A 15,956-nucleotide genomic window follows, 5' to 3' on the forward strand; every position below is an offset into this window, starting at 1 on the left:
AGATCTCTGTGGGGCAGAGAAAACTGCTCAACTTGCAGCGAGTGGGTGGAAAGGTAATGGGAGAACAAGCTGAGCCTCAAAATAGGTTAGGTAATGTCATGTCATCACAGCATGAAAAGGGTTCTCCCATTTCCTTAAGTTCCACAGGCACGTCGGCTGCAGCAGGATTCAACGAATCCAACCCAAAAAACATTTCAAGATGAGTAAACTCAGTCAGCCTGATACCGTGTTCATGTTTGCTGATATCTATTTATTGTAGCAGTTGTGAATAACAACTTCACTTATGGGTGTGGTTAGCTAGCTAGTTAGTAATGTATTTTGTCCTACAAAGCTAAAAGACAAAGAAAAGCACAGCGTTATCTATTGGATTGTGTCACAATTTGTTACTTTAGTAGTTTATATCTTACATTACTACCAGAGTTAAGTTACTGTAACTGATAAGACTTTTCAAATCAGTTGCCATCAGTAGCCTGATGGTACAGTATGTTTCAAGTTTACGTAAGCTCATTTTCTTACTTCAGCAAAATAAATGAAGACCTGTTGTTGACATGTACAAAAATACACTATAATTGAAAAATAAAACAGTTGTCACTTTTTGGGGGGAACTAAATTATGGCCTTGAACAATTACAGAATTCCAAAACAAATCACTACAAATTCCAGGATACTGTACACTGTATAGTCACCGCACTGTTCCACCATGTTGATCCTCCTGAAGCCATAAATTGTCTTTGTTTTACATTTCTGTTTGTGTATAGATTAAACAAATAAGACATGTCAGTTAGTGAGCTTTACAAGTGTTAGGTGTTAGTTTAGCTAGTTTAGTTACTGTCAGGTTAGCTGTGTCCTCCTGCCATTATTTCTTAAATTATATCTACTACTCTTTAATTATATCTACTGAGTACTAATATGACTACTTTGGATGTACTGTGTGCACCTTTCACCGTTCATTCTTTTCATATTTCTTCATCAATCCGTACCTGTTTGTAAAGCCAGTTGCTCTTGACCACTGGGGCATTAGGGTTCCTCTTGATGGAGTTGGACCTCTTTCCAAAGTTGTGAACTTTTTTGGAAGACCGAGAGGGCTGTTAAAACACAAAAATGGGTAATAAATGTAAAGTTATATTGAAGATGCGCAGAAGAAAGCTGAATATCACAGACATTATATGTACATTTTTGAATAATTAAGTGAGACAAAACAATATATAAACACAAAAACAGTTCAGAATGTTCTTGTGTTTCCACCTTGCATCTCCTACAGAGGCAGCACAACAGGGACAATTCCAAAGATGCACAGAAAGGAAAAAATAACCAAAATAACAGCTTTTCTTCCCTGATCTCAGTACAACAATCTAATGTGACATGTGCTTGGTGCATTGGTTGTAAAGCAGCTCGTATACTAAAACAGCAGCTATAAAAAGCAACAGAGGCAGATGCATTCAGCTCATTAAACAAAACATATTCCTCATCGCGCTTACATCACAGCTCGCTTACTGAAAAATGCAGCTTTGCAGCATCTCTTTTATGTCAGTCAATAGCAGAAAGACACAAAATTACACAAATTTTTACACTAAAAACCATGGCCAGATTGCTGTGAAATTTACTGTAGATAATTATGGCACAGGAGGTTACCCTTACTCCAGACTCTGCCCACAGGTAACCCTGTCTCCTACAAACTGAGTCTGTATACCAAATGTAATTTTGGGAGAACTGTTTTTTTCTGACTCTATTATATTCACTGGCAACCCTTTCTCCAACCAACTGCTACTTCGTCTGGACCTCCAACACTGATCCCAGATGACGAAGTCCGGCTTACGGTCGACATTTCAGTTCATCCAAAAGGTGTTAAATGGGGCTGAGGTCAGGGCTTGGAGCAGGCACATTTTTCCAAGGTTTTTCCAAACCAAACTGGGACAACCATTTCTTTATGGCACTGGCTTCATGTCATGTTGAGATAAGTGCCTTTTTCGATTGAAACTGTAAGCTCACTATTGTTAGAAGTATTGTTACAGCAGTACATTTCTCCTTTATTGGAAGCTGGTAAAAAAAAAAAAAATCACTATCATCGAGCTGTTATTGTGTTTGAACTATTTACTTTGGCACAATTTTTGTTGGCAAAGCTTGCCTTTATGTTGTACGTGTGTGGCATTTGAAGCAAAGGAATGCACACAACAATTTCCATTGCAAAATATTCTAAAACTGTGAGCAGCTTTTTCATGGGTGTTTTGTCCTTTTTTTCTGAAATTCATCTTCTTCCATAGACAGTCTGTGTGTCATTCTTTTTTCAAATGTTCCTCAGGCATGGAATGGTGCAGGACTGATGGAGCAGGACTTAGTAATAAATAATGACTTCTCATAAATTCATAAATATATGCAGTGTTGGACTTCCTTTTGGCCAGTGTAAGCAGAAGTAATAATTGTATAAGCATCACTAATTCATGAAAGCAGAGAACGTTTGATATGAGCTACCCATGCATATTTATTTTCTCTGTATTTGTAAGCTTCACTAAGAATTTATAAAGGGACACACTGTTAAATCTAATAGCGCAGTGACCCATGCAGATGACATAGTTTCTGCTCATGGAGCTGAGGTAGCCTTCTTCATACCTCAACTTCTCTAGCCTGAAAAGAGAGGTAATGAGATAAGATAAGATAAGAACTTTATTGATCCCGCAGGAAACTGCTGAATGGTAATGACACGATATGGACACATTCAAGCATTATGGGAACAACAAATCAACTCTATATATAACAACTCTATATTTATGTGTTGGATCACTTAATTGAATCCCTTTCATTCACTGCCAGATATAACGTCTTGAACCTGAGCAGCCGCTTGTTTTGTATCACTCACAACTAATGAGAAGGATTAATTTGACATGGTCTTCATTATTTCTTAATCTGCCAATTATTTTCCAGACTGATGTAATTGTTAATTGATTAATCTATAAAATGTCAAAAAATTGTGAAAATACAGTTTAACACTTCAGAAAAGTGTAAATTACATCACATTCCACACATCCATACCATGTATCTTCTGTCGGTTTTGCACATCTGGTGTGTGCTATGGGTGTTAAATTAAGCAGATGGTGTGTGCTGCATTTTAGAGAAACTTTAAGATAGTCCCTTTTACAATTCTATGATGAAAAATATTTTACTCCCTTCTAGTCTGAAAGTATTATTTAGCCTATTCAACCTCTGCTTGCTAACGACGCTTGATAACGTTAATGTTATCAAGAACAATGAAATAGAATATTAAAATGCTCAGTGACAAAAAAATTCAGAAATATTGTTAAAAATAAGAACATGACGACACAACAGTGTTGATGTTATGTCAAAGATGTCTATGTCCGATGCTGCACAGACACTAAAGTTAGCATGCTAAGCTAGCCATGGCCTGTTCTGTCTTCTAATATCACATTGTGTCTGATAGTGTGGCCCCCAATGTTTTTTTTCTTAATAAACAGAGAAATACAATGCAATAAAATTACAATACAGAGAATTTGAGTTTCTCTTTTTTGCTGACTCAAGATCAGCTTAATTGCCTTGTTAACTGGTGGCAAAACACACACAGACAAAATAAAACTCACCAAAATCAACTTGGCTTGTCTTTACACAATCACCTCTGGTTTGAAAGAAATAAATTCTCAATTCACTGAGTAAAATGTAACAGCATTTTGGCCCCATGTGCCATTTTTGGCTGTTGCTGATGTTCCACTATCACTTCACCTCTTTTGTGGCACCCAGCTTGAATTGTCTTTTAATTCCTGAATTCACAGTCCTCGTCTGAGTCACTGTAAATCACCTCCATTCTGTGCCCCAGTCTAGTGTCCAAATGTGTTCACTAGTCCTCTGTCGAGGCATAATGCAGTCAGCTATGGAGCTTATTGAGCTAATACTTTAATAAGACTGACCCGTGTAGATGAAGTGGAGGTGGTGGTGGCAGTAGTGACGGTAGTGGATGGGCTGCCAGGGAAGGTGCTGTAGTCAGAACCACCTGTATAATTTGATGCCTCACTCATGGTGCTCATGGGACGTTCCTTCTTGTCACTGCTGCTTCCCTGCTCTGATGAAGCCTTAGGAGGTGGCCTGCCACAGGGCGAGAGACATAGAGAAACAAAGAGAGAGGGAGTGCATCACATATTTCATGTACAGTACCATGCAGCATTTCAAGTAAGTGTTAGGAGGTGTGACCATAACATTTTTGTATTTGTTTCTGTACATTCAAATCGCACAATGACAAAAAACCACACTTGATTACATCGAATAACACATGGCAAATATGTGTTTAGTGACAAATACGGGAAGCAGGGAGATGAACAAAGTGGCCAGCCTAGCTACCAGGTCAGGCCAAGTAAGACATCAATCCATAGAAGTCTTTGAGTCACTTTTAGTCTGTCTGTCTCCATTTGAACCAGTTCGGTCTAAACGAGCACGGTAAAACTGGAGAGAGCTTATGATACGTTTCCCAAGGTCTCTTCTTTGCAAAAAGCAAAGCATGTTCTCTGTGGGATTGTGGTCTCCGTCAGGGCTGTGTTTGTTCTGCTCTGTTTTTCCTCATATTCTGTGATTTTCATGGATAGAACCTCAAGAGAAAGTTGAGGGATGGAGAGGGTCCAGTTTGGTGACTTCAGAACTGGATCTCTCCTTTTTGCATGTCAGATACTGTGTCCTGGGACTTGGACAGAAAATGCATGGATGCAAGTTGAAATGTTTTCAAGGTTTTCAGCAACCACGTTTAAGGAACACTGCAGAGTGTGATTGAACTACAAAGGCAGTAGAGGAATTAGGAGTTATTAGGAGGTGAATCACCATGGTACCTCCTGTATACTTCATTATCATTATCTACAGCTCCAATATTTCTAGCATTATTACTGCTGCTATGCATGTCTGCTTGTGTGCTCCTTCTGTCACGCCCCACCCTTCTTTCCCTCTCTCTCCTTGTCTGTCTATCTCTGTCTCTCTCTCAACCCAACCGGTCAAGGCAGATGGCCGCCCATCTTGAGTCGGGGTCTGCTCCAAGGTTTCTGCCTTCCGAGGCAGTTTTTCCTCGCCACTGTCACCAAGTGCTTGCTCAAGGGGGAATGTTGGGCTCTCTGTATTACAATTTAATTAAAGAGTTTGGTCTAGACCTGCTCTAATTGGAAAGTGTCATGAGATAACTTTTGTTGTGAATTGGCGCTGTATAAATAAACTGAAATGAACTGAATTGAATTAGTTCATAACTGGCAAATATGTACAGGTGGATGCATATGCATGTGTGTGTGGTGTGTTGTAACAGATGATGCTGCCAATACGACAGAGGAGTCACTAATCTGAAAAGCGCAATCTGTTTCAAAAACAATCCAGCCAGCCAATCAGCAAACCCTCAATCTCATCAAGCATACCTTATCTTCACTCTCTTAATGACACACTATCTCTGTCTGGACTGTTAAACAGAGGGAGTATAAGAATGGGGGGAGGGTACAGTGGCTTGAATGAGTGTGAGCAGAGGAAAGTGGAAAAGATGAGAGCAGGAGAAACAGAGATAAAGAAAGTGAGAATGTGAGGGAGGAGAGTTGGTCACATGATTCACAGCCATTATTCTCTGGGTGTCACTGCTGATATATGCCTCTATGTCCAACCAATTTAAATGGCCTGCCAACCTGGCCTGACAAATTGAACCAGCCCAAAGTTTTTGCCCTTAGTCAAGTAGAAGGACAATAGCTAATGTGAAAAAGAGAAAGTTCAAGGTCCCCGTGTCTGATTAAAACTACCGCACAGTGGCAGCTTTATCTGTGCTTCCAAGGTCAGCAGAATATATGCAAAGCAGGTCAATGAAACTCATTGTCCATGTTGTTTTTGACAGTAGACAACACTAGGATTAGGTACTGTTTACATTTGAACCAATACTGTTTCTGTTAGCAGTACCTGGTGTTTGGTACCGATATCCAAATACTTACTTACTTCCTTTTATGAACAAAAATGTGATTGTAAAATAAAAGTCACCAAATACAGTGTAACTGTAGCATTGTCTTCAAATCTGTTCAAATACTTGGGAGCAGCAGAAGAAACAGTTTTTATTCTTCACTCTTTACTCAAACTGAATGACTGGACTAAAATGAACAAACTAATTGATTATCAGCACATTAATGGAGTAAAATCAAATGAACTGTTGAAAGGAACATTAACAATAAACAGAGGGTAGCATTACACCACTGCACTGTGTAGTCAGCGTTACGTAAAGAGTAAAATACATCGGCATTGCTTGTTAAGTGCTGCTGTTGTCACTACCTGACAGTGCTTGCATACTATGATATTTCAAAATCAAATACTGATCTTCATAGATCATATAACAATAATCTGTTAACATCATCCAAGACAGTGGAAAAAGTGCAGTTATCTCCAACAACTTATCCAACTAGCTAATTAAATTAAAAAAGATAATGAAGCAGTAGGTATATTTTGTGTTATATGTTGTCTGGATCCAGTTTTTTGAAAAGCCAAACCACACTTGCAGGGATGACATCTTGCTTTCTTTCCTTTTTCTCTATATGTTAAGTTACTCTCTTAGCCAGATGCACTTTCAGGTACAAGGACAAGGTATGTAACTAAAGGCTAGGTGTTCCATGAATATTGCTTAATATATTCACGATCCCTTGACGATTATCCATCCATCCATCCATTTTCTATACCGCTTATCCGTCAGGGTCATGGGGAGCTGGAGCCTATCCCAGCTGACTACGGGCGAGAGACGGGGTTCACCCTGGACTGGTCGCCAGTCAATCGCAGGGCCAACACACAAAGACAGACCCCTTGACGATTATATCCTATGGATTTTGTTGATCATTGTCGCTTTTGTGCCAAAATTAGACCAAAATTCCAAAATACACAACAATAATAAAATCTTAGTTACTGAGCATATTAATACTCCCAAGAGAATGAATGAGCTTGAATTTAGAAAGTACAAGATCATTGCTCTAACGTAAACTTCAAGACGATCTTTACATTAAACCCACCCTACTAGCAGAAGAATTGTTTTCTGCCCAGATTGTGTCTGACACATATGAATACACCTGTATCTCAGAGTGTGGCCAAAGCTTTCAGATACACACGCACAAGCTGATGGTGCAGATAAAAACAGCGGATTGTCTCCCAGGTATATCAGCTATGATTGTCTCACACTGTGGATCAGATAATTATCAATAAAGCAGCAGCAGCAGCAGCAGCAGCAGCAGCAGCTCTCCTCTCACCTCACTTTCCAACCTACCTGTGCCCACCTTAATAACTCTTTGTGATTCCACTGTCATTTTTACTCTTTCATTTTTTTTTATTCTGCACTGCTTCTATCTTAAATAAAACTACTACAATTTATCACCACTTATCTGCATAATTTACCACACTGTACTACAGTACTGCAGTTCCATTAGAATGTACATGCCAGAAGTAATCATGTCAACCATTTACATGCTTTACAGCACGATAGCAGCTCTTCTATATTCTCTATATTCACAGCTCTGATAACCTCCTTTTTCTATACTTCAGCCTACTCAGCAACATTTAGTCCCCCGGAGCCAAATGGAAAAAAAAAAACCCAAACTCTGCAAATTAAATCTTGACTGAACCCACATATCAAACAGATATGTACACAAAATATATTTGAGTTTGTTTTAAATTAAGAGGGCTTTTTAAGAATCAGTGGCATGTTGTTGTTCTTAATGTCATTAATTTTAAAGGGACATTCTGTGGTGTGCTGGATACTCACACCATCCATCGGTTTGGAAGAGGCACTTAAAGGAAGTTAGCTTGTCACGTTTAATAGGGGTAATTTACTTATATTAGTTAAGGTAGATGCAGTTGTGAATCAAAATTATGGTCTCATTAAAGACTAGAGACACCATTCCAAATTTGACACAGGGTTCCCTAAAAATTTGTAACAGTACTGTTGTGCTTTTTGATTCGGGACTTCACAGAGAATATCAAGTTGACATCAAACGAGCAGACATCAAACTGAATGTCATAAAGAGCCAGTTGAGACTTCTCCTGCTCAGAGTATCATAGCCGTTCATCAAATAGTCATGAAATATAATCTATAGGATTTGTGTACTTGGATAACACAAACACTGGATACACGGATAATCTATTTTATTTTTTTATTGTTTTTGGGATGCCCACCACACTTCTTTGACTGAATGAAACTTACCACAATTCAGGGGTCTGAATCCCATCTGTGGTGGGGTTTAGGCAAGAAGAGTACACTCTTTAAGGTTGGGAAAAGATATTTTCAGTCACAAAAAAGAATCTATAGGATTCACTTTGATCCTGGTTTTGTTTATATGTTCATAAACACATGTTAAACACAGCCAACATTTTCTATATTTAAATTTATTAACAATCAAGTGTTTACTGATATGTAAATATATATCAGCAGCAATTTATTATGGTGTTAATATGTCAGACATTATGTTTTTATCTTGTGTGATTTTGCTGCCCATTTGTCCAAAAAACAAAGGATTAAGACACAAGAATTATTTTAATATAATGGCATTCTACAGCATAATTAATTTTTTGGCTTGCTAAAGGAGCTGTTCATTATTGAGTATTTTAATTAACATGTCCTTTCAACACCTGGTCCAGATGTCTCAAATACAGAAAAAGACATAAGCATAAGCATGGCTTGGACACATACATTTAAACTATGGTTTATGACTTAGAAATGGTCAGTGTATCATGTGTTTATCCTCATGCTGTTTAGTGACATTGCTCTACAGCCCTACTCATTGCATACATTTGAAGTTGAGCGCTGCACTCACTTCAGTGGTTTCACCAGTCGTAAACCGACAACAATCACGTCCAAGCCGTGTTCCACGCCACAGCTGCCATTTTCTGTACTTGCAGCACTTTTCTGTGTTCTAGCGCAGCATGTTTTCTTCAGGTGCAGTGCGCTGAGCTCTCTCGTCCACCACAGAACAGCATGAAATGGGTGGTTGAAAAAAGTGCCTGACCCCCTTTCTTTCACACACCTTTCCAGTAGTGGAACTGGGCTAGCTGCATCTGCTAGTTTCTGTCACAATCCTGTCCAGTGAGAATGTATGCAGACTTTTAACTTCTTAACTATTATTTTGTCCTCAATAAAAATCCATCTCTATTTTCTGAGAAGACTATGTGGAAAGCTGTTATCTTCTCAGACATGAAGAGGGCATTCTGAGAGTCAAAGCTGCATGAAGATGTCTCTGGAAGTCTCAGCAAAAGTAAAATATTGTGTGCTATGTCCAGTTGGTACTTGCTGCAAGGTAGTACACTATACTATGAGATGTCTCTGACATCCATGCTGCAATGTATTCAGACCTCTGAGACAGCCACAATGTAACCACAGGCTGTCCATTCACAGCAGCCTGGCAAACTCACTGAATTAACCGGATGAGCTCCACAATGCAGAGTCAGAATACATTCATTATGAAATATTTTTCAGCTGAGCTGGCAACATTCACATATATCAGTCTCAATTGCGTGTGTGTGTGTGTGTGTGTGTGTATGCAATGTCTGCAAACAAAGACATTTAGCCTTTAGAAAACAGACAGCCATTGTTTCCAGAGGCGGATGTTCAGAAACTGCTTCCATTTCATGGCTCTGTTGGTGACACTGAACGCTGGCCAACTGACTGTGAGTGAAGGAGAAGGGCTTCACTCGCCTCTAGTAACAAGAGCCCTACATCTAAAACGGGGTGACTAACACACACACACACACAGAATTCATCCACTGATCACACAACAAATCTGTTTTTCCCCTCTTTCCGCCTTTTCAATCCTTTCCAGTGTCTCATCTCGTCTGCCTTTTCATCTTTCAGTCACACGGTTATCTTAGTCTTTATTAACCTTCCCTCCATAAACACTTTCCTTCAGCTTCTCCGTTTGTTCTCACTTCAGTAACTCGATGATGAAACCAGTTTGTATGAGCGCTGCCAGTGCGGGCCATTACTCGGCTATCTAAGCAGGATCAGAGAGCTCTGGAATGAAATAAATTGGAGGGGGTTTTTTTGTCTCAATCCTTTTGCGTGTGATATGGCTTCTCCTACATGTTGAGCACCGTGTTTATTTGCCGTGAATGTGAGCAATATTACAGATGATTCATCTCTATTTCAAACATCCATTTTTGTTGTACTGTAACAGTACACAGAAGTCTCAAGTAAATGCCAATATGTGTGGCCAACACACAAATAAAGGCTGAGGGAAGAATTACCTGAACCGGCTGACACTATAAATACAGCACACTTGTACAATACATCACTAGATTCATAAATAGGCCTACAATAGTTTATAAAGGAGTGACTTGGTGCCAGGAGTGGAATGATTGTGTATCTGTGTGTTCAGTTGTTCATTCTGTTGTTCTAGTGATAGTTCAGGAAGTGACGGAAAATACAAATTTCCATTGGTAAGACAAGACTGAGGTGTTAGGGAATTCCATTACCAAGTTACTAAACATCCACATGTATTGATCTAACATTCACAAATGTCACTGAGTGAAGTTCAAAAAAACCTGTCCACTGTCACTCTCAACGATCCAAAAACACAGCAACCTGGTCAGCGGACTTTCGCTAGTGCTGTCCACCATCCCAGTCACCTCCGCATGGCAATTTTTGTTTTACTATTTATAGTCCTATATTAGAGAGTCATCTCCAGATATGATGCAAGAGGGCTAACTCCAGCATCAAACTTTGAAGAGAAAGGGAAACTGACCAGGCCGCCATATTGAGATATGGCGGCCCCAACAGATAAGCGGTATAGAAAATGGATGAATGGATGGGTTGTTCTTACTATTGTTGTGTCTGGTATAGATTTTGTTGAAGTTTTGTAAATACTTAATGTGGACCCTGGACGGAGCAGCTACTGCTGTGGTTGCTGATGAAAATGGGGACTGAAATAAAACCAAAAGCAACACGATTTTCATCAACTTTAATTCTTCTAATTCTTAATTTTCTTCTAATTCATTTGATAAAAGAAAATTGGGAGGCAGGCACATCTCTAATTGTCCTGTCCAAGAAACGATGTTTAGTTTATTTAATCAGTTTTTGTCTTGTGTCTCTTGTGTCTATGTTGCCTTGTGATTTCCTGTTTAATTTTGTCACTACTTCCTGTCTGTGTCTATTATCGTCAGCTGCTTTGCTTTCTCCCTTTGTCTGTTTTCCCTCCTTTGGGATTACCTGTCTCCGCCCTGATTGTTTCCACCTGTGTCTTTACCTTGTGTGTGTATATATAGTCCTCGTCTCCCTTTCTCCTGTGCCAGTTTGTCTTGTCCTTTGTGTCAGACAGTATCATATCCATGCCATTGCCAGGTCTTGTTATTCTGTTGTAGTGATTTTCTGTTTGTTTTCTTAGCCTAGCTTTAGTCTAGTGAGTTTTTGTTTCTTAGTTTGTAAGTGTAAGTTTTTTCCTCTTTGAAGAGTGATTTTCAGGTTTTGGACTTTTGGGAATAAAAACTTTATTTTGAAACTTTTGTGCATTTGGGTTCAGGTACATAGTTCGGTCGTGACACTAATGCTAAATGAATCCAATATATGAGCACATTTCTGGGCTGAATCATGTTTGCTCAGTAGTGAGAATTACTTAAGGTATATTTCTTAGTAATGGAACTGTCTTTCTTTTATGTTCCTGCATTCGATTAATGAGTCACAGTTCACCGTGAAACAGTCTCAGGCGTTAGTTGGGAGAAAATAAGAAGTCTCTATTTTTATTTAAACCTTCTCATTCAACAAGGAAAATGCATGGATGTTGTCACAGTGGCAGCTTGACACCTGATTTAATTTCAGCATTTCGGAGAGGTAATTCAAGCCACTTCTGAAGGTAAAAGGGATGTAATATGATTCACACGGCAATAAAAAAAGAGCTAGTTCCTATTAAATTCAACACTGGGTTATTATTCAGAGAGGAAACTTTAACTTTTTTTTTTTGCTGCCGCTGGAGACACAACTCATGGCATACACATTAATCATCCAGAATATAATTTCTGCATTAGTGGCGCACGGTGACTCATCAGGCACTTCACGCAGAGTCTGAAATGAAGTTAGTGTTAGCAAGAGGCAGAAACAAGAGAAAGAAAAAGAATTCTCAAACAGAGGAATGAAGCCTTGAATTAAAGATGAATGGCGTTGAAGGCGAAGCTGGAAGAAGCATCCTGACATTTTAGATCAGTGTGTTATTCACTGCTTTTCACTGCTGGTATAGTGGGGTTCCATCAATTAGATTTGACTGATATTAATTTTGGGAGTCATATGAGAAGATCAATATTATCTCTGCGCATGTGCTACAGAGATAGGTTAAGCCTAGCCCATTACATGTATGTATTTACAGTTGCTGCTGAATTATGTGGAGGGCAGTTCCATATACTTCCCATTAAACAGTTTAGATGGGGAACTTCTAACCAGATGTACAGCTACTAAGACAACCAGTTAGTCCTTAACCTCGAAAGCAGTTTGAAAACATTTCAGAAGGAATGCTTTCCATCATTCTGAAGAGACAGTCACGACATACAAGCATCTGAACTGTCAAACACGTAGAAATAATTAACCAAAATAAACAATTACAATACAATTTTACTTCTATAAATGTTGACATTGATCTTCCCATCTGACTGGTCCGGATGCCAAGTCGTTCATGCGTGGAACCATTCTTTTGCATGCATCTTTTATATTGTGAGTGTAACAACTTTCAGTTTTAGTCACTGACGAGAGCTAAGCAGTATTCAGAGCATCAAGGCTGATAGGGAAGCCGAAGCCAAAGCAGCTCTTCCTGTGGTGTGAGAGATCATTACCTGGTGAGAGCCTCTAGGGGCATGTCAGGGTGGACAAGTTTTCCACAATTCACACTAGAAACAAAACAAAAAGGGAGAGAAAATGACAAAAGAATAAGAACTCAAATAGTGACAATAAAATAAATTCAGCCGTGTCAAATGAAATAAGAACGACAGAAAATAAAACATAAGAATAAGGAAAAGCAAACACAAAACAACACATATATGAAGGCAGTTCCCATGGCACTGGAAGTGAGGAGAGATGACAAAAATGTCTTGTTTGTCATGTCACAAGTCCATGCAAAAACATCAAGTTTCCTGGTCAAACCCATGACTCCTTGCAATGCAAAACAACAACCTACCAGTGCCTCCCTCTGGGCATTCTGATGATTGATTTAAGATATATTATTTCAATCCCATTGGCCAGACAGGACTTTGATCAACCTCCCAGTCGACCATTATCCAAAACCTCCCATCCTCAACATCACCATCTCTGTTTTTCTTTCACTTTCTTCCATATTTTCGCTCAGTTTTGCGTGGCAGCTTGTTATTATTTTCTATTGCTTTTCCCATCTCCTTATCTCTCTGTTATTTGAACAGTCTGACAACAGAAGATGTCAGTGAAATGAAACAGTGAAATCTGTTTATAGTTGAGGAGACAGATGGAGGACGCAGGAGGATAGATCGAAAAAAGACAAAGTGTCAGAAAGGGTCAGAAGCTGAGCCACATAAGCTTGATGCATCTTTTAAAACTCCTCCTGAACTAGTTAGGATGGGGAGAGCAGTAGGCCATTAAAAACAAAATATTATTGATTTCAGTATATCACAAAACAGCAGGAAATAAAGCCAGGCAGTCATTAATAAAGCAAGAGGCTGCAGAGGCATACCATACATGGTGATGAGATGAGGAAAATTTTCGCCATGGGACCAAAAGCAAATTTGTGGATTTTAAATATCTCTTAATTTAAACTTCTCCTCAGCGGATGGCATTTGAATATGATCTGAGAAGCTCTGACTCTTGTTAAATACCCTCACACAGTGTAGTAGGAGAAATCAAATTTGTGATAGGGAGACATTAAGGCAAGGGGGGATGATGAAGGACAGAAGGAAAGGGAAAGGACAATTATCGCTAATACTTATTTTGAATAGAAAGTAACAACAAAGATCGAAGTTTCTTATTGGATGATCCATTAAATGAAAAGCCATCAGGGGAAGTTAGAGACAGTCACCAGTAGTGCTTGTTGGATTCTCCATCATGACAGCGCTTCAATACTACACTTCCCACAATGACTTAAGTGCCCTTGAAACATTCCATACCTCAAACTTTCAAGTCTTTCCTTTAAGGCTCCCTCGCACATAGTTCTGGAGCCAATCCTGGCATAAGTGGGATGGGAAAACCTGAACGTTCTAGTGCACATACTCTGAAAATGGACTTCAGAAAGTAGCAAACATCTTGTGTCTCACACAAAGAAATAAAAAATTTGCATGTTCGTATATTCTGCGTTTGCTAATGAGAGAAAACTCCATCTCACAAGCCTGATGATGTAAATGGACGATCTAGAGAGTCTGGAATTCAGAGTCCAGGTCCCACCCAAGCTGCAGTCCAAGGGCAATGGTTCATGACATTCACTCAACCCATTCAAAGAAAGGAAATAGCCTCTACAGTATTATATGTGTGAAGGTAGCTCTGCTCTGTTGGTCTCAATTAAGCTTAGAGGCCTTCTTTAGCTTAAATGAGGCTAAAGGGGATTGCTGAAAGTCACTCAATGCAACGCACTTGTGACTAACTGATTCGAGTAATACCTGCCATTGATTTTTCTGTCAGTGGTCCAGCTCAGGGTGCTGAATGTAGTGCAACTTGGTGGATTTGTTGGTCTGTTTAGGATGCTTTGCTAGCATCTGTGAACATGCATGTCATGTTGTTGTTTTGGGATTTGGATGCAATTAACAACAGGGCACTAACACACATCAACAATCAACAGAGCAAGGCCAGCATTTTAAGTATTTGTACTTAACTGTCTTGCATCTCTTTTATGTTTTTCAGTCGCTGATTGGAGACTTCAGGCAGTGAGAGTGAATGTGAACATTTCCATGTGCGCTAATAAGCTTAATAAAGTTCAAAGTTGTCAATTGCTTTAAGGCCAGACAATCTAAAACATTTGTATATATGTGTTTTAATGAAAGATTCAAACTTAAAACAGTAAAAAAAAAAAGACATTGAAAGCATATTTAGCACCATTTTAAGCTATTCAGGTTCTGGTCCACACTGTTTAGAAACCTGTCTGAGATGACTGATAGTGACTTACAGCTTGAAATCTTCTGCTCCAAAATGAGATACAGTATATAGACAAAAGTATTGGGACACCTGACCATTACACAAACAGGGACTTCAGTGATGATTATCTATGAGAATTTTCGCCCATTCATGCAATAGAGAATTTGTGAGGTCAGGCACTGATGTTGGACCAAAAGGCCTGGCTCACAATCTCCGTTCCAGTTCATCCCAAAGGTGTTGGATGGAGCTGAAGTCGGGGTTCCTTGCAGTCCAGTCAAGTTCTTCCCCACCAAACTCATCCAACCATGTCTTTATGGAGCTTTGCTTTGTGCACTGGGGCACAGTCATGCTGGAGTAGAAAAGGGCCTTCAACAAACTGTTGCCACAAAGTTGGAAGCATAGCATTGTCCAAAATGTCTTGGTATGCTGAAGCATTATGGTTAATTTTACCTGGCAGTAAGGGGGCTATAGCCCAACCCCTGAAAAACAGGCCCATCCCAATACGTTTTTCTATATTGTATCTAGACATCTAATGACTAGATTATCTAGGAATTTTAGAGGTGAATATTGGATATTCATGGTCACGGGTGGACGTCAGTCTTGAAGATTTTAGTGACCCTATAACCTTGTACATAAGAAAAAAATTAAAATCTAACACTGGCATGACATTTACTTAAAGGATTTATGCTCCCCAGTGATTGAGCCATTTCTTTTTATTAAAACATTAAAATAACGTTTCTTCATCCCCATCCTCAGGACAAGGTTTACATTACAGTTTTTGTCAGTAGTCCTGTATCTGATAAGGCTCTAGAAATAGCAAAATCTAGAGTTTGTTGATTATTTCTTTGGTTACTTGCCCACTCTAATGACCACAGTCACAAACGCCGTGCTTTGTATATCTGCGGGTTAAGCAACAT

At 39.2% G+C, this 15,956-nt stretch overlaps 1 protein-coding gene across 8 annotated transcripts in view; it reads right to left on the bottom strand.

Annotated features, from left to right (window-relative positions):
• LOC124053659 (pleckstrin homology domain-containing family A member 5-like) overlaps nt 1-15,956 on the bottom strand; it is a 190,260-nt gene that overhangs the window by 43,461 nt on the left and 130,843 nt on the right. For 6 of the 8 annotated variants that reach the window (XM_046379035.1, XM_046379028.1, XM_046379027.1 and 3 more), the window contains exons 5-7: nt 12,786-12,839; nt 3,914-4,088; nt 980-1,084 (exon numbers count right to left, since the gene is read on the bottom strand). In XM_046379035.1, coding sequence (XP_046234991.1) covers nt 980-1,084; nt 3,914-4,088; nt 12,786-12,839 — 334 coding nt within the window. The remainder of the gene's footprint in view (nt 1-979; nt 1,085-3,913; nt 4,089-12,785; nt 12,840-15,956) is intronic. The other 2 variants (XM_046379034.1, XM_046379029.1) reach the window with 1 other exon arrangement.

The sequence above is a fragment of the Scatophagus argus genome, chromosome 22 (assembly GCF_020382885.2).
Source record: "Scatophagus argus isolate fScaArg1 chromosome 22, fScaArg1.pri, whole genome shotgun sequence".
Taxonomy (NCBI): domain Eukaryota; kingdom Metazoa; phylum Chordata; class Actinopteri; family Scatophagidae; genus Scatophagus; species Scatophagus argus.